General features: G+C 41.0%; 1 protein-coding gene across 1 annotated transcript in view; it reads right to left on the bottom strand.

Annotated features, from left to right (window-relative positions):
• Positions 1-382: 382 nt before the first annotated feature.
• NUAK1 (NUAK family kinase 1) overlaps positions 383-25,091 on the bottom strand; it is a 46,674-nt gene continuing 21,965 nt past the window's right edge. The window contains exons 2-7 of the mRNA XM_053978441.1: positions 23,747-23,867; positions 13,314-13,465; positions 11,952-12,017; positions 6,027-6,146; positions 5,590-5,722; positions 383-4,518 (exon numbers count right to left, since the gene is read on the bottom strand). Coding sequence (XP_053834416.1) covers positions 3,365-4,518; positions 5,590-5,722; positions 6,027-6,146; positions 11,952-12,017; positions 13,314-13,465; positions 23,747-23,867 — 1,746 coding nt within the window. The 3' untranslated portion in view covers positions 383-3,364. The remainder of the gene's footprint in view (positions 4,519-5,589; positions 5,723-6,026; positions 6,147-11,951; positions 12,018-13,313; positions 13,466-23,746; positions 23,868-25,091) is intronic.

The following is a 25,091-nucleotide window of genomic DNA, read 5'->3' as shown; positions in this document are numbered from 1 at the left end:
GAGAAAGGACCATGACCATCTGTCTCTGAGCTACAAATGAGTTGTGCTCTGTCTGCTCAGCCAGCTCTGTCTCACCTACAGCACACCTGGCCCACAAACCTCATTTATCTTCAACAGAAAACCCCCAGCCAGTTGTTCTCCACCAAACTTCTCTAGAGCTGAAAGCTCTGTGTGCTTTGCAGTGCCAAATGCTTCACAGCAAGGGAGTCTCTGTGGCCACCCACATTATATTCAAATGCACAAATGAGCCAAGGAGGTTTGCATAAACAACTTGGTACAAAGTGCTGAGATGCTGCTGTATTTCTGCATGACAAGTTCATTACCATTTGGCATTGGCTCATGCTGATGTACAGTGAAAAAGAAAAGGGGCAGAGAGAAACTCTTCACAGTTACATTAATTTCATTTTATTTAATAAAAAACAGTATCAGATTAAAAATACAAACACTTCGGGTGATTATCCAGCGTTTTTCCCTGTGTGCCTTGTAGAGCTCAAACCAACCAAGGATTGGGAGAAAAAAACAACAACAACAACAACAACAAAAAAAAAAAAAAAAAAAAAAAAAAAAAAAAAAAAAAAAAAAAACCCAAAAACTAACACCAAACAATTTTGGCCGGAGCTGTAAAATAATGTTGCACCAATTAAATTATACCAAATATATTATTATAACTTTGAAATGGCTTTCAGACCAATAAATAAAAAAAAGACAAATTCAAATAAAAAAGTTGACTTTGTATTACAAAAAAAAATTAAATAAGAATCACAACACTAATAGTAACAATGTGCAGTCAAGTTTTTTTTTTCTTCTCTTCTAGGAATGATAACATGCCAGTAAACATGTAACATGCCAGTAACATGCCAGTAAATCCCTACATAACATTTCCAGTTTGGCAGCAAGCAGTCACTCACTCATTCACATTTGTACACAAGGAAGCGGGCCTGGGCAAAAGCCTCGGACACAGGAGCCTTCAGGGTGCTCCTCACTTCCCTGCCACGGCCAGCTGAGCTCCCTTCCCTTCCTCCTGAAACCTCTGTAACACCACTCAAGGTTTAGTGCCAGATGTGCAGGGAAGGTGTGATGCACTGGATAGCACTGCATGGGTCAGCAGTGACTCACACCAGCTGAGGATGCGGCTCTTACACCCCAGGGCACGAGTTAAAAGCTGTGGCTGCAAGACACATCCACCCTTGTTTCAGAAAGACCATGGAGACTACGTTGAGTTGTTTTAAAATGCACCACAGCAAACCTGTTAATTCAACACACTGCAAAATGGGGTGCCAGTTTGGGATGGGGTAAAAGAGCACATGCAGGGCTTGTGAGAGATGAGACATCTGAATATTATACAGAGAGGTACACATCTGTAGAGAAGTGACCTGCAGTTGCCCTTCCTGAGCAAATGACAGTGGGCCAGATTTCACTTGGACCACCTGAGAGTACGTCTCTCAGAGATTTCACGGTATTGACGCCATTTATTTCAGAGTCAAATTTGGTCCAGTGTAAGTGAATAAGTAAAAGGTAAAAATTCTCCACAGAGGCAGATTAACTGATTTAGGAAACTCAAGCTGGTTCATCTTTATGCTAGGTAGCCCACTTGATTTTTAGGAGGAACCAGCAGACTTAAGTACCATGACACACTGAATAAGAGGAATCTGCAAGTGAAATAGCTCCCTGTCCCAGATGCCAACGATATATGGACTTATCCCCTGTTCCCAAGGAATCCCCAGAGGAACTCTTCCGTTTCTGCACCATCTCTACAATTTGGGACACAGTGGGTCGAACTCTGCTTTCAGTTCCAGTTACAGGGCAGGAGTGAGACCAGAACTTGCCCCATGTCCCTCTGCTCTGGGTATGAGTGTGGATACAAGTTTTACAGCTGTGGATTATTTGACATCATTGGCTGAAACCTGTGATTTAATTACACCAGTGCACCTCCAAGAAAGCCAGGGGCTATGTGCTCATGGAAATGAGACTGAAATGGGCCTGAAGATTCCAGTTTGCCCAGGCCTGTCAAACACACAGTGCCTTTCTGACATAGGCTTACATTCAGGTAATCCAGTAGACCCATGTGGTACCTTTATGGGAGTTGAAGCCTTCGGTCTGGATAGCTGTATACATCTGAGAACACAAACACATATCCTTTTTTTTTTCCTAACTGGTATCATTGTACACTCAGTACCAGCTACACTAGATAGAGGCAGGCCCACAACTTTATGCTAACTCTGTTATTAAATCTACCATTATCATTTCATCATTCAATTCTTTCTGCTCCGTTAGCACCAACCTAGAAACATTTTCATTTGCAGAAAAGCATTGTCCCATTAACTTTCTGACCTCTATCCATTTCCTACATTCTACAACCTTTTCCTTACCTAACATTCTGGTTGCAAACTACTGTCACCCCCAAATACTACAAGCTAGCAGCAAGGTGGCACCATTTGCTGACAGTGACTGAACTCTAGATTGGAGGGTCAGTTAACCCTTGAGACCCTTTGTCAGATCCATCTTTGTCTGGGCATTCATCTGGCTGGCCATTTTGAAAGAGTCACAGATTGAACATATGGGTTGAAATGCCTTAAAAGGTCATTTAGTTGCTGATAATACCCATTCCTTCTAGTTGCCATTATAATTTTTGCGGCTCTGTTTTTGCTGGTAGTTGGAAACAATTTTAGAACTTTCTACTCACTGAAGAGCAATGGCTTTGGACACTGTGGGAGGTCTAGATATGAATGTCTGCTCCACTTCTTGTCCACAAACACCTCATGAGGTTCTTCTGGGGCAAGTGTCTCAAATTATCTTAGAACATGTTCACAACCTCTCAGGTCACTGTGGTAGAAAGGACCATGGTGACCACCTCACCTGGTGTCCTGCATAAAACAAGCCAAAGATTCCCACTGAGCAATCACTGTACCTAGACAAATAATTTCAGAGGGAAATAAAGCCTCTTTTCCTAAAAGGCATCCAAATCTATCTTGAAGAGTTCAGCTCATCTCTTCAAAAAGTTTATATAATATTAATTACAAACCTCTCAAAATGTGTGTCCCTCACTTCCAGTTTTAATTCTGTCTAGCTTTGACTTTGAGCCATCAAGTCTTGATGCTTTTGTCTGCTAGCTCCTGATGTGCTTTCATCACAGATACAAAGACCAAAGGTTTTTCTCTGGTCAGGTAGGAAATATTTTGAGGACACAAAATTAGAGAAGTGTGAGATGGCTTTGGGGTAACTTTACTCGGAGTTCAGCTAAATAGGTAGAGTTAACTCCTCTGAATCAAAACCTACCATTGTCAGCAAATCAGTGACCTGGCTTACTCCATCATAAAGGTACACAGAATAACTCCCTTCCCTCCCTTTTCCCATCTTCCCTTTGCTAGTTGAGATTGTTGCAGATCTCTAGGGCTTTCTTGTAGACCTGAGTCACATCATCCATGTCTGTGAGAAGAGAAAAACTGCTGTCCCCCAGACGGTTGCGGTAACGCTTTAGATACTGTGGCCGTGGGCGGTTCTGAAGTCCTTCAAAGTCTTGGATCTGGAGGAAATTTTCAGCAGATACACAGCTCCGTATTCTCTGCCTGTTTGGCCTGTTCTCTTGCAAATCAAGCAAATCAAATGAATCACTGGACAAAATACTGTCATCACTAATTACGCTGGAAGGGCGACTGTAACTTCGAGGTAATGCATCCCCAGGCAAGACCATTTCTTCCATGGCCTCCAGCACTGGTGTGTCAGGGCTAATCAAAGCAGGTTCAGTGCTGTTGGTAGAATACTTGCTGTTGTGTTTCAAGATGCCCTTACGCCTGCAGGAATGGTTGTAAGACCCATTTCTGGATGGTTCTGTGACCCCTGGAGAAGTGTCACTGTTTACTGTTTCATCATTATTGTCCAAGAGTTCAGAAGATTCACTTCTTTCTGGAGAGGAATAATAGCCAGACTCCCTCTGCTGCGTCTTCTTTAAGATTCCTTTTTTTGGCATTAGTGAAGACTGCTTAGTGCCATATTTGCCTGCTATCTCTCCCTCTACAACACTTTTAATGGCCACGCCAGTCCTACACAACTCTTGCTCCATCTTAAAAGCAGAGGGTAACACTGGGCTGACAACTCCTTCAATGAAACCTGCACTGTGAGAGCGATGTTCACTGTTGCTCCTTTTCTTCAGGATGCCTTTGGGTCTCTTGGAGGTTGGTTTGGTGGCATTTTCAGCTCCTCCTTCCTGGATGGACTGTGCAATGTCATTTTCCTTTTTTGATTTTTTCAGAGACCTTTGTCTCTCTAGTGTGACTTCAGGACCTTTGGGCTTAGAAAGGCACTTGATTTTGGTATCAGTCTCTGGTTGGAGGCCAGTAGAACGGTGATGCCAATCAATGAACCTTGCCAGCAGTGGGGACTCAGAGTCCCTCATGGCATCACAGTCACAAACACTGCTCTTGTAACCCCAGTTAACCCACCAGTGGTTGGCAATGTCTTCAATGGTTGCTCGGCGTTCAGGGTTCACCATCAGCATCCACCTGATAAGACCACGAGCATCTATGGGTGAAGAATGGCATGTAACATTTTTAGAACATGGGCATTCTTAGGTTTGTCAGTTTAAATTGAAAGCATAAAGACAATAAAATGAGCAAAAATAATGCTTCGTACTACAGAGAAAGTGAAAAGGAACAAGGCTTTGACCATCAGTCGATGGAAAATACCTCTGAGCACTAATTTTTATCAGAAGAATATGATTCACTCTGGAAAATGAACTATGGGCTCTCCAATAAATTAATGTTTGTACTGCATTAGAAAGTGAATAGTTACATATTACTGAAGGAAGTCACCAATCTATTGACTCTAATGACAAAACTTAGAGGGAAATAAAACAAAATTGCGATATTTTAAATTATCTACACCTTATTGTTTCTGTATTTACTTTTTTCCATACACAATGTAGTCTTCTGTGTATTGTAAAGGTTTATTTCCATATAGAGAGAGAGAAGACAGAAAATTGAAAGGAATGGCAAACAACCAATACAAGATAAATATTAATTTAAATATAATATTTGTATAGATATTTAAGGCTAGAAGGAGTCATTATAATCAATAAGTCAGACTTAGCTGCTACTCTTCTGTGAGGTGACTGCTTAATGTGCTATCCTAAAAGCCAATGTGAACACAGTGGCATTAATTCAGATTTTGGCCTGTCTTCTTTAATAAGAGATTGTGTTGCTACGACCATTCACCTTCTCTCTGCTTGTGATAGCCCACAGTGTAGTGAGAGGACTGTTCTGTACCAGTATGTTGTACCAGTTTACAGCTTGTCTGAACAATTTCACCTGCAATAGCTAACATACCTTCCAGTGCCACAGATCTACTTAAAAAAACCCATTACAGCTCCCCAAGGCAGCAAAATCTATCTGCTACAAAACTTTAATTCAAAAAGGCTTTTGGAAAGTGCTGTATCCAGATGGGAATTTATAGCAGATGAACTCAGTAGAAGTTTTTTTTTTTTGGTGTACATCATTCTAATACAACACTGTAACATGTTGGAAGGGGCCAAACAAAATGCTCCATTCTGAACTGCTCTCAGTTCAGCACATGGCTCTCCCTCCTTTTTCATACCTGAGGTCTGTGTTGGCTCACGATATTCTCCACTGCTGATCTGCCTGATGAGATTTTTGTGATCGAAGCCATCAAAGGGCATCGTTCCATAAACCAGAGTGTAAAGCAATACACCGAGGGCCCAGCTGTCAACCTGGAATACAGACACAACACATGTGAAGCCCAGGGAAGTTGATCCTTTCCCTTCTCCATGCTGTTAGCACCACAAGAGCAGCATCATGTCCAGCTGCACCTACTGCTGGGCAAAATGGTATCTAACATCTCACTAACCACCCACCAGGCAGTGTAAACAAAAGTGAAGCAGCTTAAGAACTTCAAATACAGAACAGACCCAAGTGAACTCACATGTACAGTAATATTTGTATTAAGACTCCCTCTCAAGAACATTATCATCAAAGACATCCCCATATCACCACAGAAAAACTGACCCTTCTTACCTCTGGGCCTCTGTAAGGCCGTCCATTAACTATTTCAGGGGAAGCATACAGAGGGCTTCCACAAAAGGTCTGCAGAAACTTGTCTTTATGATAAAGGTTGGAGAGTCCAAAATCAGCAATCTGTAAATAGAATTGCAAAAGGCATTTGTAATATTAATGATTTCTTAAAGTAACAAAAAAACCTTTATCAGGAAAGACTTAGCTATATTTGTCTCTGCCATAGGGAAAACTCAATGTGGACTTTACTTTTCTCTTTAAAGATCCCTCAGAGAAGAAGGGTTCCCAGGTTAAGTCCTCCTGATTAGGAACAAGGATGCTTTGGGTCCATTCACAGAGAGGCCACCAACTGCACAACCATCAGCTAGTAATTTTATCCTGGATGAATTGCACATGCTTGAAAAGATAATCTCATACTGGGAAACCTGCTGTCCACTGACTGCTCTTCATCTTGTATAGTCATTAATACCAGAGGAAAGCAAGAAGAAAATACCACCCTTCTTATCACTCACATGCGAGCCAAAAGCCATTACCTTTAAATTCAACAGGAGGAGGGAGGCAGGAGTGTTGCAGGAAGCTAAGCATTACTGAAAAAAGTGATTTTTGAAATCATCTGCAATGTAGCTACACCTGAATGAGGGGCAAAGTGAGGCAGTCACTCACTCCTCCAGATTCAGGGACATGGGGCTGAGGAATCTGAGCTGTTAAGCCCACGAGATGTCTATCATGAGATAATAAACACAAGTCGGGTTCCTAACTGGAAACAATGGGCCCAAATCCGGCTTGCCCAACACAAACAAAACTTCCCTTGGGATTGTTGGGAATTTTGCCCATGTAGGAATTGCAGGATCAGGTCCAAATATTTTGTTTACTTCAATTCTCTGTTCTTGTTCTTACAAAACAAAGGCTGAGGACAGTAACACTAAATACTCCCACAACTTCTGCATTTTCTTTGTTTCTCTAGCACAAGGCAACACATCTCATTTTCATCTTGTTTAAAACCCAAATGTTTCTGCTTCCCAGAGATACTTGTATTACTGCACACAATCAACATAATGCCTACATAAAAGACATAAAGCACAGGCATTAAAAAAGGTATTGTAGATATAAAAGACAGGAGTTTTCTCTGGCTTTTCTTCACCTTATTAATTTCTTTTCTACCAGAAAGAAATTAAATCCCAGGAATTTTCACCAGAGAAAATTCAAGAAAACACAAAGTGAGTAGGAAAAAAAAAGAACTTGCCAGCACCATAATTCACTCTTGGCTTTCTAAAATGTGTATCATCAATGCCTCTAATACTTGTTGAATTACAATGTTCAATGACCTCTTGGAAGAGGTAGTCTTTATCTCTATTACCTCAACTGGTACAACTACACTGAAAAACTACACAGTTGAGACCAAAACAGGAACATATATCTGCTTTTTAAACAGATATAAATAGATATATAGTATATATAGATATATAAAAACAAACTTTTTTAATATTTCCTTTTGACACAATTTTTAAAGTCACAAGTCAAATATGAGATTTCATGCTTCACTCTTCCCTGTTTTGATGTTCTGCTTGTGCAGGTGTTTCACTGACAATCTGTATGCATCCTGCTCAAAGAGCAGCTGACTTCTGTTCATTAATTTTAATTCATCTCAATATATTCATTCATAAGACTGAACTCAGTCCCTCAGACAGCGTATTATCAACCCACAGCATAAAATTCAACCCTTAAATAAATGCGGTTTGTAAAATCTTCATTGTATGGTTGGAATGTCATTGAAAACAGCTGGTGTAGAATTGCAGTCTGCAAACATATTCTCATGGCTCAGATTGCACTTAATTGCCTTAAATTCCACTTTCTTATCAAGTCACCTTGCCTGGCTTGCAGGAAGTTGGTTTTAAGCCTTATGAAGTGTGCCCTGTCAATCAGGGGAAGAATGGGATCATTTCAGTGTTAAAAATTCATGCTGGTCATTGATTTTTATTTTAGTTCAGGATGCAGCTAAGACAAGGACAAACACTGCACAGTGTGATTCCTTATGAAAATACATTCCCTTAACACCATGGAATGTATAAAATGCATGTGGATGTGCATGAATATATATATATATATATATATAAATAGGGATACATACCATTGTTCACTCTAAGAAACTCTCAGACTTGGGCATTCATGTTTTCATTTTGACCATTCAGGAAAAGAGTATTTATGTTACAATCCACTCCCATGCTCACAGACTGATGTTTATCAGCTTTTCCCATTAAAATTGTCATACCCCCCAAAACAAGATTAATAGAAGCCAACATTACTTCATGTTCTTGGCACTTAAATGGAACTAAGTCAAAAAAGTTAAAAAAACTTCCTAAATTGGGAGGAGCAGAAAAGTGGACTTCCATTCCTCTTGCTTCAGGAATATATGTTTCATATTTATTGTTAGCTATGATAAACCAGATGTAAGTTATTGTTGAAGTGTGGAATATAAATTCCACAAAGTTCACACTCATGGAAATTGTCAGCTTTATCCCGCTTAAGAATCTGTCTCTCTGTAGTGCAGATAGAGAAATAATTAGGTCTCCTAAAGCAAATGAAATATATGTGCAGTTGGTGAGACTTCCAGCAAAGTAAATCCCAATTCCATATACTTAGTCTGTATATACAAAAAACCCTCGTGGGTTTTTAGTGGTTAGTCTGATTGGTGTCCCCTTACCAGCCCAAGAGAATATGCAGTTAGCAGGATTATGTTACTGTTGTACTTGCATTGTTCTACTCTTCTATCACTTTGGGCTTCATCATACCGTTACATCAACCTCTGCTAGACATCTCTTTCAGCTGCAATTCCCAGCCCAGGAACTGTTCTTGTCCCTACTGTGAACAAGGATGTTCAGTCTCACAAGTGCTTAAAGCTCATTTGATTCATTTATGTCTGCTGCATTTAGTGGTTTTCAGTAAAAGTCTGCAGGAAATAGTACTGCATACAAGTCCATGAAAAACCCAGTAGTACACCACAGATTGGATCACCTTTTTCCTCTCACTGCACTCCACTCTGGCCTGTGGATATGCAGAACTCTTCAAAATGTGTACTTTTTGTTGCTTCCAGACACTGATGTTTCTTTGTTGCTGTATTCTAACATGACTCTGCTTTCAGAGATTATTACTCACCATCACAACTCTTAAAAACAAAAAAAGACCCCTTTTTATGTCTCCATACACTCCTTTATGACCTTCATTTAATTATCTAAAGCTTAAGAATGGTTTCCAAGTTAGTGTAATAACAAGTAAAATGGCCTGGGGCCCTTTTAGGTTGGATAATAATTTCTAATGGATTACTTGTCCTCTTTATTTCCTGTTTTAAAAGTATTGTTTAAGCTGCTATACAGGAATCCATTTTTACAACATCCTATTTTTTCTTCACATTATTATGACATGTTTTTGTAAATCATAATGCATAGATTCCTGATTTCTTCAGAAACATGTATGTAATTGGACATTGCACCCAAGAACAAGGGATTCCTTTAATTTTCCCATTCTTAAAATCAAACGGCCAATTTTGTGCTTGTAATCCACTGAATGAAATATAAATAGTAGGAAAGTACAGATAAGACTATCAATCCATTCCTAGAAAATACCTTCCCCTGAGTATTTCAAGCCTTCAGTCAATACCAAAGCCCTGCATTTTTTTTCTGCCTGAACAAACTACATGTAAATATTCTCAGAATGAGCACCTGATAAATTTACTCCTAATAAATAATTTACAGTTCCATATGTGTTTCCTTGCCAACGGTTACTGTTTAGTGAAACAAAGAAAAAGTGGGAAGTTAAATTCTGTGCAAGTAACACAGAAACCACAGCAACATATTCAAAGCTTCAGCATCAGGGAAATAGTGGCTGTATGTTTAACATTAAGTATTCAAAGCTGACCTTAGTCACAAGGTTTAAAAAAAAGAGAGCACAGAGAAAAAAAAAACATACCAGAAGTCACCTCTTGAAGCAATCCAAATTCAAACACTATTGACTGTAAGATGTATGAAATATCAATACCTTCCTGAGTTCAGTCTGTTTTTCAGTTTCATGAGACCCTTTGCACAAGTAGTGACTAGGGGACAGCCAAGAAGCCACTTGCCCACGCCAAGGCAGCCTTGCCTGCTCAGAGGCCTTAACATTGAAGAGATGTAGCTGAGGAAAGGCTGGAAATATAAAAAATACCTACAGCAGTTTGAACACAATGCAAGTCAGGAAAGGGAAACCCTCAAGAAAAAGATGTCCAAATGACTGGAAGGTATGTGAGGAGGTAGAGCTACCTGAATTTCTTCCACAGCAGTGCCACTTGCTATGGCAGCTGAAATGCATCTGTGGTTCTGAAGCCCCTGAGTCAGCTCCAAGTGTGGACCAGACAAAGCCACCTGTCCTTGCCCCATCCTTCCGCTCTACCCACAGAAAAAGGAGAGAGGAGAGAGGGGCAGGAGCTGAGCTGTCTAACAAAGCTCAGCTCCCCAGAGGCTTGAGGAAGTGATTGGTTTTGCATATGAGGACCGGCCCTCCACAGCCAACAAATTCCACAAATTCCTCTTTTCTCTCAAGAATTCTCTGATTAGCTGGGAAGATAGTTTGGCATGTAATGTGGAAAGAAAGGTCATCCTGCCTGCGGAAGCCTGATTCGTATACAATGTCCTAGAAAGGCTACTTTTTGTTTTCAGCACTGCTGAGAATGGCTCTGGCTGCTGCAGACAGCAGCCCTGTAGGAACAGGAGAGAGGAGGTCTGCTCCAACACTGGATGCTAACAGTAAAACATCCAAATATTGCATTGGATGGGCCTTCTGTAAAAGACTATTTTTGGAAACCACATATTTATGTGCCTTTAAGCCACTAGCTGATCCAAGTTAGCTTCTGTCATCAGCGTTATACAGATGGCAGCTACCACATGTTACTTTCCATTTCCATTGCACATCAGCTCGAAATGAAGACAATCTCTCCAGTGTGAAGCACAGAGGGCAGTGCCTACAGCCCCAGGGCTTTCAGAGGAGACAAAAGGAAGACCCAGGCTATTTAGGTACTGGGCTACGCAAGTAGCACCTTGATTACTTTTTTAATTAAATAAGGATGCTCAAGTATCAGCAGAAACTCTTTGGTGTTCCTCCCTCTGCTTGTTTGCCCACGGATGAGCACATCCAGCCACCCTTACATCCAGCTACCCAAGGAGGAACAAAGTTGAAAGTGAAAAACAGGTTCAGCCACCTAGAGATTACACTTATTTTATAGAGGAATATAGATAGGATACATATAGGAAATTACACTGGAAATTAAATCTCTGCATTATTTAACTTTGTACTACAGCTATAAACAATAAAAGAAAAAGACAGGAAAAAAGGTCATTCTCATGCTTTCACTGGGGAGAAATGGTATGGAAATGACATCACTTACATCACTATCCAAAGTATACGTTTGTGTCTGAAGTTCCAAGGCCATTTCCTAATGAAGCACATGTGCTTCACTAGGTTTATTTTGAAACTCTATTTGCTTATTTTCCAGCCATGATCAAAAGAACATTCAGACTGTTCTGTAGGAGGCACTTGAACCTTGTAGATCAGAACAGTTTTTTCTTTGCCCCAGAAGTAGCCAGCAATAATATAATTTGTACAATAAGCCCAATTGCATGAAATGCTCTGCTTTTTTCTACCAGTGGGAAGACACTGCATAGGGAATCATGACCTTTGCATGGCAGGACAGAGCCTTCTCTTCCAAAGTATGCAAAGCTTCATTTAGTGTGTATTACTGGGAATCAGTGGTGTCTTCCCCCAACCTCCAAACCTCGGAGCCTCTTCCCAGATGCTGTTGCTTAGTAGCTGTTACCATAACAATGGCTCTTCTAATACCTTGGGTAAAAATGTTATAAAACATGCAAATCCATTCTGAGAAACTGAGAAAAAGAATCCTACCTTAATATTAAAATTGTCATCAAGAAGAATGTTTTCCAATTTTAGGTCCCTGTGGACAACACCATTCTGAAACAAGGAAGAAAAAAACGGGGAAGAGCATGAGAAAATACTGGGAAAATTAAAGGTGAGCTGGCAGGGTGGTCTTTGCATCTACATTTCAGGGCTGATTTCACTGTCATAACACTCATGGCCCAGTGACTAGTGGCAGGCGCTGTATTAGTCACTTGGTGTGTGGTTAAGGGAAGAATGACTGGAATCTGTCCTCCCACAGACACTCTGAAACAGCAGGGGGGTGGGGGGTGGAGGACTGGGGGGTATCTTTTCAGAACTTAATTTCATCCTGGATCCTGCCCCCACTGTGTGAAAGCAGGATATTCTTCCCAGGCACCAGAAACCAATATCTGTCAATGACGTTAGCCCCTACAAAAGCCCTCATTCCTCCAATGAGCAGCCATGTGGATGGGGGGAGTTAGAATCCCAAAGGATTGTAAATGTTAGGGATGGAAGCAAACAGACTGGGTCTAGGTCAGAGCCTTCTTTACAGAAACTTGGGAAAATTAAATGCATCAGGAAAGGCACTGCAGCTTTTCAGCTCTATGCAGTGAGGACTTTGAGAAACCCCCTTTTTTATCAGAATTCAAGTAGAGACTTAAGTATTTTAAGAATTCAAATTAAAATTGTGTTAGCTGCTCATTGCCTTTAGCCTCATACAAATTTTAGCTCTATGCAGTTTTTTCATAAACAGGTATAAAAGGTCCATGATGACAGCCAGTCAGCTACGTTGGGTTTAATTGCTTGACTTGTCATTCCAAGTGGGTATTGTGATGGGTAAGGTCATTAGCAAATGGTATCTTTCCTGCTACATCTGGTAAAGTTACTTTTACCTATTCAGAATGAGATGTACTAAACCTCATGCATAAACCTCACAGCTTTCTCTTGGCTTTTTCTTTCATATGTTATATCTCCTATTCTAAAGTTGTTCACTAGTATATTCAAATTGCAAACTAACATTTGTTTGAATGCATTAATATTAATGCTGTAGAGGTTATATAGGATGCCTTCTTTAGTTGATGTTGTAATTTTTGAGTTTTTAAATGTCAGGAGAATTATTTTAAATGTAAAAATGCAAGGTAGGCCTAAAGTAAGGGTGTGTCTGGTATCTGTCATAGCACACGAAAACATCATTAGTCTTTAAAAAGCACTAGTTCAGTGTAGTGCTTTTAATGAACATCTCCTGTTGAACTGATAAAATCATGTGCTCTGATACTTAATAATGAATGCTGTTGCCGCAGACATGCTTTGAAATATATGCCAGTAATCAGCCTTGAAACAGCATTTTTTACCATTAAATCCTTTGCTCACCTTGTGGCAGTAATGCACAGCAGAGACTATTTGTCGGAAGAAGTGTCTCGTCTCTCTTTCGCTTAATCGCCGCCTCTCACTGATGTAATCATACAGCTCTCCTTTACTTGCATACTCCATGATAATAACAATCTTATCTTTATTTTCAAACACTGCAAAGAAGAAAAGAAAAAAAACACCACAGTTGATTCAGTACATATGAAAATTGACACTTGAAAGAGTGAAGAGTCAGGATGTCTGATCACATCCTAGACCACCAGTGCGGGCTGGAAAGATGTACTAACAAATCCCACTGCAAAAAGCAAGTTCCAAAGCTGCTTTTTGCCAGAGGAAGATTACAACATCTTAGACCAAGAGAAGGAAGTTGAGTTTATCCTCTCTTTCAAATGGCTACATGAACCTCTTTGTCTCAAATAATGTGGGGTCATAAGGTGTCAAAGTCAACTTATTCTAGTGAGGTGAGGTGGACATTTGTGCCAGTAAACCAGCTCCTGCTCCAGCACAGAATTCCTCATACAAGTAGCCCACTTGAGGCCAGAGGACAGAAGCAGACAGGAGCCCTCATATCATTTGGAAAGGGTTCACAGAAGGCATAATAAATTCTTGTCTTCAGTAACTGATACAGGATTGCCATTTGGCTTACAGTGACGGTTGGTTGGCTTTCACCTACCACCAAAATCCAACAAGTGAACTGATAGATGTGTCCTCCTCCATCCCAGCTCTGTGTGACAGCATGGCGGGCATGGCCACCTGAGCTTGCTGTGGCTGCAACACCTCCAGAGCTCTACAGCTCTTGTCAGTGTGGCTCTGTACCCCATCTCATGCAACCAACTCTTCCTCAAGCTTCCTTATGTCCTGCCCCTACCACGTGTCCCACTGCATGTCACAAGACTGCATTCTGTAATTCTCTGTCGCTTGTGCAGAGCCGGCAGCAATGCACAACGCCAGCGTAAGCAGAGCAAGGAAAATCATCTCATACATGTCACAGCCTGACTCTTCTTCAGGGCTGAGAGCTTGCTGTGTCACATGCTGTCAAGGACTTCGCTTTGATAACTAATATTTAATCTAGTAAAGCAGGCTGTTAATAGTCTGGAATTGCTGTAATGTCATGGCTGCTAAATAGTTCTTCTCTTTTGTGACCAAAAATCCATTGCAACCCACTGGAAACTTTCTGCACCTGCCATAAGTAACCACTGCTCTATGAAAACATGGTGATTTTCCTTTTCTTTTTATCTGTGGCAGCACTGGTCACACTGGCAGCAAGGCCAGTATATAAATTAATGAGGTTAAGGGTTTATTATAAACAGATGCTAGTTTTGTCCAGCCCTACTGTAATGATGCCTTCCTATATCTCTTTATCAAAGCTCAGCCAGTAGTCTTTGGTGATTAAAAAAAAAACAGAATTAAGCTTCAGCTTTTGCAGTGAAATGTGAAGCTGCCTCTTTTAACACAGAGATATTTACTTCTCTTAGGCCTTGTCTCATGTCCTTTCACACCTTGTCACTCAAATCTACAAGCCAAAGCCTCTGCAGTTCACTCTAACACCCCTGAATCCCAGCCAAACAGCTCTGATAAAAGAGAGAGCAAACAGCCAGATAAAATTGGCTGCTTACTTGTCTGCTGGCCTCACTGTACCCCGAAGCAGAGGCCTCTGCCAGCGATTACATCCTATGTGCATCCTCATTAGCAATGAACTTTGGAAACTGGGAAAGCCGTCTCTGGATGGATTATACATACAGTGCCCTCTCCAAGAACGACAGACTGATACTGTCTGGGAAAAACTGAATCTGCCCCGTGTCATTCAGGGAGGTGCTGTGATGTGTTACCAATAAAACAGTAAAACAGTAACGCGCACATTCGCTTCTCTAAGCTCGGAAAGGCTTGTTAGGTACAGGCTTGTTTAAGAAGGCAAAAAGAAATAGTTTTAGTAAGCTGAGACAAATCACTGGAAATTCTCTCATATAAGAGATATGATTTAAAACAAACACACAAACCACACAACAACAACAACAACAAAATTCCCCCCAAAACCCCAGCTGAGTCCATGAGTTAGGGGTTACTGTATCACGGACATATAAGTGAAGTTGCCACAGGACACAAACGATCTTAGTGTACTTTCATGGAGATGCATACCCCAAGCAGTTCCAACTGAGGACCACCTTCAGCTCAGAGGCACATTTGCCCTTGGCTCTTCTTGCCCTACTCCTCCAAAAGCTGATATCCCACCAGGTGTTCAGTGCTGCTGATGACAGTAACAGCAATACTAGCCCTGCCACGATAGAGCATTCTTCCAGGCTGTGTTTTTATGAAAGTTTTGCCTTCATCACTCAGTCCTAAGAGTTTTCTCAAATCATCCGTGATGTTCTGAAGTTTTAAATCTTAAAATGAAATTATTTTGGACTCAAATTTGCCATATTAATACAAGTCCTGATCCAGATGTATTTTCCAACATTTCTACAGAAATGAGGTGGAAAGCATTTGGTTTGGAGGAATGTGCATTCAAAGGCACTTTCCATTTCAAATTTTCTCTTACACCCTCTAGGAAACTGACATAATACCATCATGCTGAATTTAGGAAAGCATAAATCCCTGTTCCAAATTTCAAACTTTTGTCACAAAGCCATACTAGAATCAATGAGTACAGAATTGTTCCAGAAACTCGTATTTGGCTTTCAGTTTACTGGCACATTTTTCTTCATGAGTGAGAATTTTGAGAGGGAAACTACCCTCAAACTTAGGTAACATTACAGAGGCCTCCTCACTATCACCATAGCTGAACAATTACAGAATTAAACAGCAAATTGTTTCTCTACCCAGGAGCAGAGGTGAATAGGGAGGTATTTTTTTACAACTGCGTCATTTCATGTCAGAGCACCTCCACTGTATCAGCTGAACCTCAGGAGTGGGCACACAGCTATTTCCCACAGAGAGGGAACTAAACAGCAGACAAAATATCTAAAATGAGAGCTGCAGCTGAAGGAAGAGGAGGTTGAAAGGCAGTGGGGATTTATGTCTATACACACACAGCCTTAAAGAGGAATTTAGTGGTCAAGACTATCAGGCAAGTGTCAAGGTGGTATTCTGGCAAGTCTCACACTATCAGCCAAGTACACCACGAATTTTCACAGTAGTATTTAGGATGTCAGGCAGGTTTCACACAGGCACTTCTGAATTTCCCTTCTGAGCACAGCATGTAGTTTTATAAACATATGCTCAAGAAAGCCTTGTGGCCAATGGCTGGCGGAAGAGAAGAGGGCATTAATTAAAGGCTGGATTCACCTACTGCAAAGAATAATGAGGTAACAAATATACTGCCCTGTTAGCACCTGGGCTGTAACCTGTGGGCTGATGATGGACGGGTTGCCTCCATATAGCTTCTGGGACTGCTTGGTTCACTCTTTGTTTTTGCTGCAGATGATTTATTACCTGCCATCCTACTGCATATTCATTCTGAAACTCACCCCCACCTAGAAGTATGCCTGCACCTACTTCCAGCAGAGAAGCATGGCTTTGGCAGGATGCTGAACCCCAGGAACCTCCCAAATCTTGCTACTTCTGGGACAGTCATGTCATATAAGCCTGCTCCTCAGCCCTAAGCAAGGTCAAGGGAAGGAGACCGTGTATGAGTAAGGTGGGGTGCTTTAGCTTCTTTCAAATCATCAATACTCTGTAAATGGCTAGCCAAATTAGATAAGCAAAAAACTGTCAGTACCAACACCCAGACGTGGATAGCAGGGGAGATGGCCTGTCAATTAGGAATCAAGATAGGAGGGTTGCTTAGACAGAGGCACGAGCTTCACCTATTAAAGGGGACAGCAGCAAGAGAAATGCTCGCTACCGGCTGTGCGTCATCTATTTCTGAGCCACTGTGTTTATTTTCACCACTCTGCAAGCTGGGTTACTCTGAGAGCTCCAACAAGACCTTGATGTAGCTGGAGGGCTGCTGCACTGCCTCAGCCATGGTGGCCAAGTACTGCTGCAGAGTAGTGCTTGCAAATCACTACTACTCCTCAGCAGACAGAGCCTGCCAACTGAAAGACTGACTTTGGAGATGACCGCACTTTATGCGGCCACAGGGGAGGAAGCAGGGACAGCAGTGTGAGAGCACATCAGGAATCAGGAGCAGGAACAGCATGAACCTCAAGGTGTGAGGAACAACATGATTGTATCCCCAGGAGATGAGCAAAGGACTAGGACACTGGCCACAGCAACATGGACAAACAGCATTTTCCAGGGGGCTACAAGGTTGTGGGGTTTGGCCTGGTCACCCCAAAAGCCTTGGGAACCCAAGCAGCAAAGGGTGCTTAAGATACAGTGGTCAAAGATTTCTTACTTTTCTTTAAACCCTGCCCTTAAGTCTAATGTGTTTGTTTCTTTTTTAAAAGTGACACAGAAAAAGTCTATACCTCCAGGCTCATAATTGAAACCAAATCTGCTGACTTCAAAGTTCCTTGAAGAACATAAATGTGAAATTGGGAAAGAATTTCACTTTTCGCTATCAAAGACATATCTGAGACAAAGTACAATTTGTTATGTGAACAACCTGTCCCTCTTTCGCAGGTTGTTCTACTATAGCAATAGCTCTTGCATATAATCTCTCCACTTATTTATAGTTAGAGGCTGTGAAATTATGAACTCAGCTTCTATCTACAGCCTCCCATTTTCCAAATAGCGCTGGTTGACCTCTTGCTCATCAGCACTCTTCTTTTCAATCCTACTGCCAAATTTGTCCCTCTAGCTACACCAAAGTCACCTCCTCTGAAACTCATGGGACAAGTCTGACACCAAATGAACACACTCACTACATTTCTTCTCTGCTAAGATGTGCTTCACCGTAAAATTGTTGAAAGCCCAGATTGGCAAGTTTTGCAAACATCAGTCAGAAAGATTTAATGGTACACTGTACACCTCTCTATTAGGACAGCTCACTTTGGACTGACTTACTACCAAAATAAAAAAAAAGCAGGAGGCTTTTGCCCTTCCTCCAAGCTCATAGAATACTGAAGTCAGAGTGAGTGCTGAGGGGGGTGGATTATTTCCCCTCCTCCCAAAAGGACTATTTCCTTGTGGGCTGATTCTATTTGGTTTACATGTAACCCTAGGGTAAGGATTTTAGTTTGTTAGTTTAAGAGGGGTGGCCAATCTCTTTGCACTGGAACCATTTGAATTCTCCTCATGCCTTTGCTCTCTATCAGAGCAATCTCCTAAATTAGTTCCAGTATGTTGACATTCCTTCCATCTGGTGTCTTTCCATTCAGTGGTATTTTTATTACTCTCCTAACAGCCGCAGACAGAAGTACCTTTCCACTGCTACAAAATGCTCTTTTATTAAAGGTCAGCCAAATCAAAAGAACAAGCGAGTTTGTTTTTAATTTTGGAGATGCAGACTAGAATAACCTTTTCATTCAGAAAATTCATGTATGACCCAATTACCTCACTTGTGTAATAAGCCTTGAATTATTCTTCAAAAAGCCATGCGAGTACTGAAAACTGTCCTTTACCTTAGAAATTCAGCCTGATTCAGCTTTTGTGTTTTTGACTGTTTTACAGCCCCTTGGCATAATTTTTATTTAGCTGTTTTTTTAGTAGTAGTAGTATTTTATTACTGTTTTTAACAGAGCATATAGCAGACATGAAAATATCCCAGGTCCAATGAGAAAACCATGTATACGCATACACATAAATTTATGCATATGCTTAATTATAATTGAAGATATCAAGACATAAAGTATGTGTTCTAATGCTAAACTTGTGTTAAATTATTTTCCTGAATTATAGCCTTATTCAGCCAAATTGCATCTCTTTTTAAATTAAAGGAATGTAGTTAAGATCATGCAATAATCTTTTTAAATCAGACAGCATGCCATAATTTACTCCCCAGTGAGGAGATTAACTCAGAATGGGAACTATTATCCTTGGTGAGGTTGTTTCTCACAGAGCAAGACTGAGGATATGCCGATTATGATGGTTTGCTCTTTAGAAGGAAGGAAAAATGACAGCTGCTAATTTGGCCACAGTAACATGTTACATTAATTGTCTTTGTTTCAGCAAAGAATACAAGCACCAACTCCCCTTTATTTAAATATTATTTAAACTGTCAAGGAACTTCAGAGAAGCAAATATTTACATTGCTGTGGTAGGACTGTGTAAATGGGAAGATGGAAATAAATTTCCATCGCTGCTGGCAATCAGTTTGACATTTAAACCGGACCTGCCCATGATCTCACACATTTGAGTTTATGTCATGTCCGATGAAGTGCTGTTTAGGTGATCACCCTCAATGGCAGGAAATTCATAAAGCTGGGGTATGGTAACTAAAGAGTTAAGTTTGTTTATTCTTGTTTCATTAGCATCTCCAGACACTTGAAATATTACTTGATGTTCTTGGATGTTATCAACTGAAAACAATGAGAATAAAGTACTCAAAGGTCAAAAGCCTACATAATTAGAGGAAATCAATTAGAAATGTGGTTAAAAAGTATCACTACTGAAGTACTTTCTCTTGGCCAAAAAAAAAAGAATAATTTCAGCTTTCCAACTTCCAACATTTTTGATTAAAGCCCAGTCATTCACGTGATGTTTAAAGGGACTTGTGGCTTTTTCAGGTGTTTTGCACACAGAAAGGGTGGGGTCATTAGGCACCAAAATTTATTTTGATTATGTCAGAAAACCAGGAGATAGCAAAGGCTTGGACAGAGGCTGGGATTGCTCTGAACTGTCACAGCCTGAGATAGGTGACTATTTTGCCACCCTGGCCCCCGGCTGCTGCCCCACCCTGAGGTCCACACGCAGCTGATGGCAGAGACACTTGTCTGAGCCAGTGCTGCTGCAGGGATGCAGTTCCTCAGCAATGGCTTGTGTCCACACACCTTTAACAGCTGCCACACAGGCAGATTTCTGACAATGCAGCTGTTTTTGCTAATGATACGGTGACTTGACTGACACAGCTTCCCATACTGGAGATAGGCCTATGTTGCCTATGTGAGACACCAAGTGTGTTTATGCTTTGTTGCATGACGTCTGGCACAAAATGTGAGATTGAACATGTATTTGGCAAGTGCAGTGAGTATCCTGGAATACTATGTCACTGCTGTTACACACTGTCAGATTATCTCCTATTGCCTTTGGGGTTTGAAAGTAGAGCTGAACCAGTCTCCTGATTAAGCATGCAACCTAGCTCAAGCCATTGTGGACTGGCAGACATATGATGGAGAATCTCTCTGCTTTCTCTTAAGAGTACCATAAATGCAACCTAGAAGAAAAAAGAAGCACATCTAACTTGGGAGATCCATATTTTGTGCTTTGTTAATGTAAAGTGTGCAGCACTCTTATAAGCATCCTGGCCCCAGTTCAGTAGAGCACTTCAGCACACACTTTCCTTCAGTTACTCGTTTATGTTAATGCCATCATGTTCCACGAGCACCAAATTTTGATCCTAATGTTTATTCATTCTCCAGGGAAGATCTTCAGTAAACTATTTCTACAAACATGTTAGTTAATAGTCTGTTCACCTTTAAGTACATTTTGCAAAAGGGCAGATTTTTCTGTATGATTCTGCTGACCAAGGACAACTCTTTCAGCACAGAAACAGTCGTGCAGACAACTGTACTTCACACTACAAAGACTCAAGAGCTCACTCCTAAATGTATCAAGTGTAACTTCACCCTCATGATTGGCCCAACACATGTTTAAATGTTTGCAGAATGTTCCTTCCCTGGTTTAACTTTTATAAAGTATTGCCAGATGAGGTAGACTTTGCACTCAAGCTACCCCTGGAAAAATATGTTAGCTCTCAAAGGCTTTATTATAAAATGCTGGAGTTTTCAAGGCAAAAAAGCAATAGGGCAAAGGAAGGGTGAGGGGCAGGGGAGAGACAGACAGATGAATGGACAGAGGCATTATTCTATAAATTAAAATTTATGTGCTGAAATCAGAACACTGCCAGCAAAGCTGACTTCATTTATCCGGCTCCTTTCAAGGAGTTTAAAGTCACTTAAAGGAGCACTTCCCTCACAGCCACACTCGACAGATTGCCAATTACAGCCCTGCTGAGAGGATGGAATTTCTTTAGTCACAACTGTACATCTGCCCTGGCAGTAATGGGCAAGGTCCATGCCTTATGATTAGGTTACAAAGAAGTACCTTTAAATTGGAAAGCTTGGTTTCCACACATCTGAATTTGCTTGGTATCAATAAAAAAAGATAAGGTTGTCTTTACATCAAGTAGACAAATTCAGAGGTTAATTGCTATTAGCAGGAAGGTCAAAAGGATACCTAAATAAGACCCTACTTAAGGAAAACACATGTTTGTATATGCAGTACAAAGAGCTTTCAAAGATTATTACAGGGATATCCAGCATTGTCCATGGTACGTACATCTGTGCAACCTGGCACCTATAGAGAGAGGTGTTCAACGTGCAGTAGCAGTCAGGAAACATTTACTGCAGTGGCAGTAAAAAATTGTGAGATAGGAGTAAAATATCTCTAGGGTGGCTTCAGTCCTAAAGTTAAGCATCTGATCTAAGTTAGTCAGCTAGACTCCAACAGGAGCCTCCAATATGTCATTTATCCCACTTATCTGAAAAAACGTCTCCCAGGAGGGAGCCAACCACCCTGGGAAGATGCTGAACTCTCTTGACTAGAGAGGGACACTAGACTTGTAGCATACACCAACTGCAGAAATGTTGGATTGCTTAATTTTAGTGAGATTAAGCCCATCTCTTAGGATTTACTGATTTCAACATTTTGTGTCAAGGGATAGCAATATTATCACTCTTTATGCATCACTCAAGAGGAAAATCTATGTGTTTAAAGTCCAACTTTGAGAGGATACAAATACTTCAGTCCTTGATGTAGTAGTCCCTTAACTTCACAACAAGTACTCTTCAGCTTCAAGAGAAGCACACACTCAAGGGTCCCTGAGGTCACACCCTCACCTCTGAGCAGCTCCTGTGGGTTCAGCTGCACAACCACGCATCTTCCCAGTGCTACCACATCTTAAGTTACAGCATTGGCTGCTACAGGCCAAATACTGACTCTGACTGCTTGGAATATGCACCAGAACCTGACATAGGTGCTCATCCTCCTCAGACAAGATGAATTCTCCATCATGAAGCTCAACTTGCTCTTACTGCAGAAGCACTGCTCCTCCCTCCGCAAGGCCAGAGAGGGAAGTTTTACTCCCACAGGACTTAGTGTCTGCTTCCTAAAAATGCTGTAATCTTTTTCACTTTTACAAATATTTTAACTCAGTAAAAACTATTTAAAGGATGAGAAGGGCAACTGGTCAAAGAACCACAGCATACTTAATATTATTTTCTTCCTGAGTTCCCATCCATATTTGAAGTAACTTTTGTTCCATTTGCAACCCACATGCTGACACAGCATCCCTCCCCTTTTCTGTTTCCAGATCCTTTTATGAGTTTATTCAATAAAAAGACAGATACTCATCTCTTTTCAAGTACAAGAACATGCTTTTGAATAACTCAATATGCGATAGTGTAACAGTACGCCAAGACAGTCCTTGTTTTAATCAGTCATATCAACTCTCAGAGCAGAGCTGCCATATACATCTCATCACCTTCTGCATTTACCTCCCAGCTATGGAAATGTGTAGGGCTAAATTCAGGCTTCCTGTTCTTCACAGAGGAAAAAGGGTGATCCCCAGGGACAAGGCTGCCTGACCCAGGTCCCTCTGAACCTCTGGAATCTACATCCCATGTCCAACATGCAGCCTCCCTCCTTGCAGCAACAGGCCTTTTGGCTGGTGTCTTTTAGCATGCACATGGCCTGACTTGCTGAGCTAGTGCTGGGACATAAACAAACTGGCAAATCTTCCTAGCCGTGTCCCAGAAAGAAAGGAGGCAAAGGAGGAAGACAGGATAAGGAAACAGGAATTATAAGCCAGCCACCAGACTGACAGGAAAGTGTGCAGAGATGGACAGGAAGCGGATGCTGGGATTCAGGGGGAAAAGTTGCAATGACAGAACTAGCAACTTGAACTGGCTGGTAGGGAGGACCCAAGTCCTAGAACAGATAAGAGCAGTCTGTGCAGTCCAGGGAAAAAAAAGCAAATAAGGAAACTGGTTAATGGGCTGGGAACAGAAACAGACATCAGACTGATTCATGAGTGAGGGTGAAATGAAACTGAACTGTGCAGTGGGAACAAGGACATGAGGTGATACATGCAACCATCTCCCACCTGTGACTGACACAGTGAACTCACACAAGAAGCAGCTCTTCCAAGCAAAGGTTTATGCATCTGTGAAACACTGGTAGCTCAGAGGGGAAGCAGTGCTCAAGGCAGTCTCGTTGGTAAGGGATGGGTTACACAAGGAGTAAGGGTTGGTTTGGTGCACGATCTCAAGAAGCACGAACATCAGGTCTGCAAGAACGTAACAGAACAGTCAGGGAGGAAAATCACATTCACTAACCTTCATATATGGTGATGATATGAGGGTGGCTGAGGGATGACATGATCTCAATCTCCCGTCTGATGTGAACCATATCTTGTTCATCCTTAATTTTGTCCTTACGAATGGATTTTATTGCAACCTATAAATGCAGGAAATCAAGCATTATTCTTGGAACTGAACAGATGCATCTAATCCACTAAGAAGAGTTAAAAAATAAATACAGATGTTAGATATTGGCAGAACATGGAATGACCAAAACAAACCCTTAAAATACAAACCTCCATGGTCCAGCTCCCTCACTGTATAACAATAAATACACTGTCATTACAGTGTAATGGGTGACATGAAGTTTTTGGCTCTTCAGGTCTTAGGACTTCAATAAGGGGGAACACAGCATCTTTTGGAAAGATCTCTGTGCTAGCCTAAGTACTCTCCTTATGCAAATGGCAAAACTCCCCAGGAGATTTTGGTGGGAAGTACATTTGCTAAGACATGATTGCATCTGACAATTTTGAAAAGAAACTTTTGAGACAATTTCTTTGAAAAAAACTTTGAGATCTCTGATGGAACAGAGGCAGGAAATCCAGGGTGCTGATTATGTGTTGATATCCATGTTAATACATAAACTATCCCATTGACACAGGTTAGTCCATGGTTCTCTAAAGCAGGCAAACTGTTCAGGAGTTATGACTTATTCAAAAATCAGAATAAATAAATCTTTGAAATTCACATCTAAACTCGTCCTCATATAAACCCAAGGCTTCAGGTCCTACACAACATTTATGCAGTCACTGCAAAACCATATCCTTCCTGCATCCTTCTTCAATCAGCAGGCTTTTTCACAAGCATATCATGTGACTGGATTTCTCTCCAAAAGGCAGGGTGGGAACAGAGGAAGTGATAGCTGAACTTGCAATATAAATTCAAATTATAACAGTCCTTGTGAGTGTGTGTATGTGTGTTGCCTGTGAAAAAAGGGCTTATCTGAACACCCCCATAAATAATCGTGGAGGTCATCTCATGCCCTATGAAAAATGCAGAAAGCAACAATGCAGAGAAGCTGGTGGGAGAGGGAAGGTGAGGGCATTGTGCAAACTGAATGGCAGCATGGCCATTATTGTACTCAATATTTACCCTGCATTGTTTTTTTAAGCCAGAGTTCAGGGAATAAATTATCAGCTAGTTTAAAATCAACAATATGTCTTTGAAAAACATCACTGACCTGCTGAGATGACCACCCTTTTATGGGTAAACCAAACTTGTGTCATTCTTTGTAGCCAACTACTGTGGACTTCTCCTGGGAAAACATTTGTTAATCTATGATTTACATTATTTCCCCAGTTACTCTAGAAAAAAAAAAATT

Source organism: Vidua macroura, chromosome 5, assembly GCF_024509145.1.
Source record: "Vidua macroura isolate BioBank_ID:100142 chromosome 5, ASM2450914v1, whole genome shotgun sequence".
In the NCBI taxonomy this organism is placed as follows: Eukaryota; Metazoa; Chordata; class Aves; order Passeriformes; family Viduidae; genus Vidua; species Vidua macroura.
The sequence above is the reverse complement of the archived record's forward strand: the minus strand, read 5'-3'. Positions and strand labels throughout refer to the sequence as shown.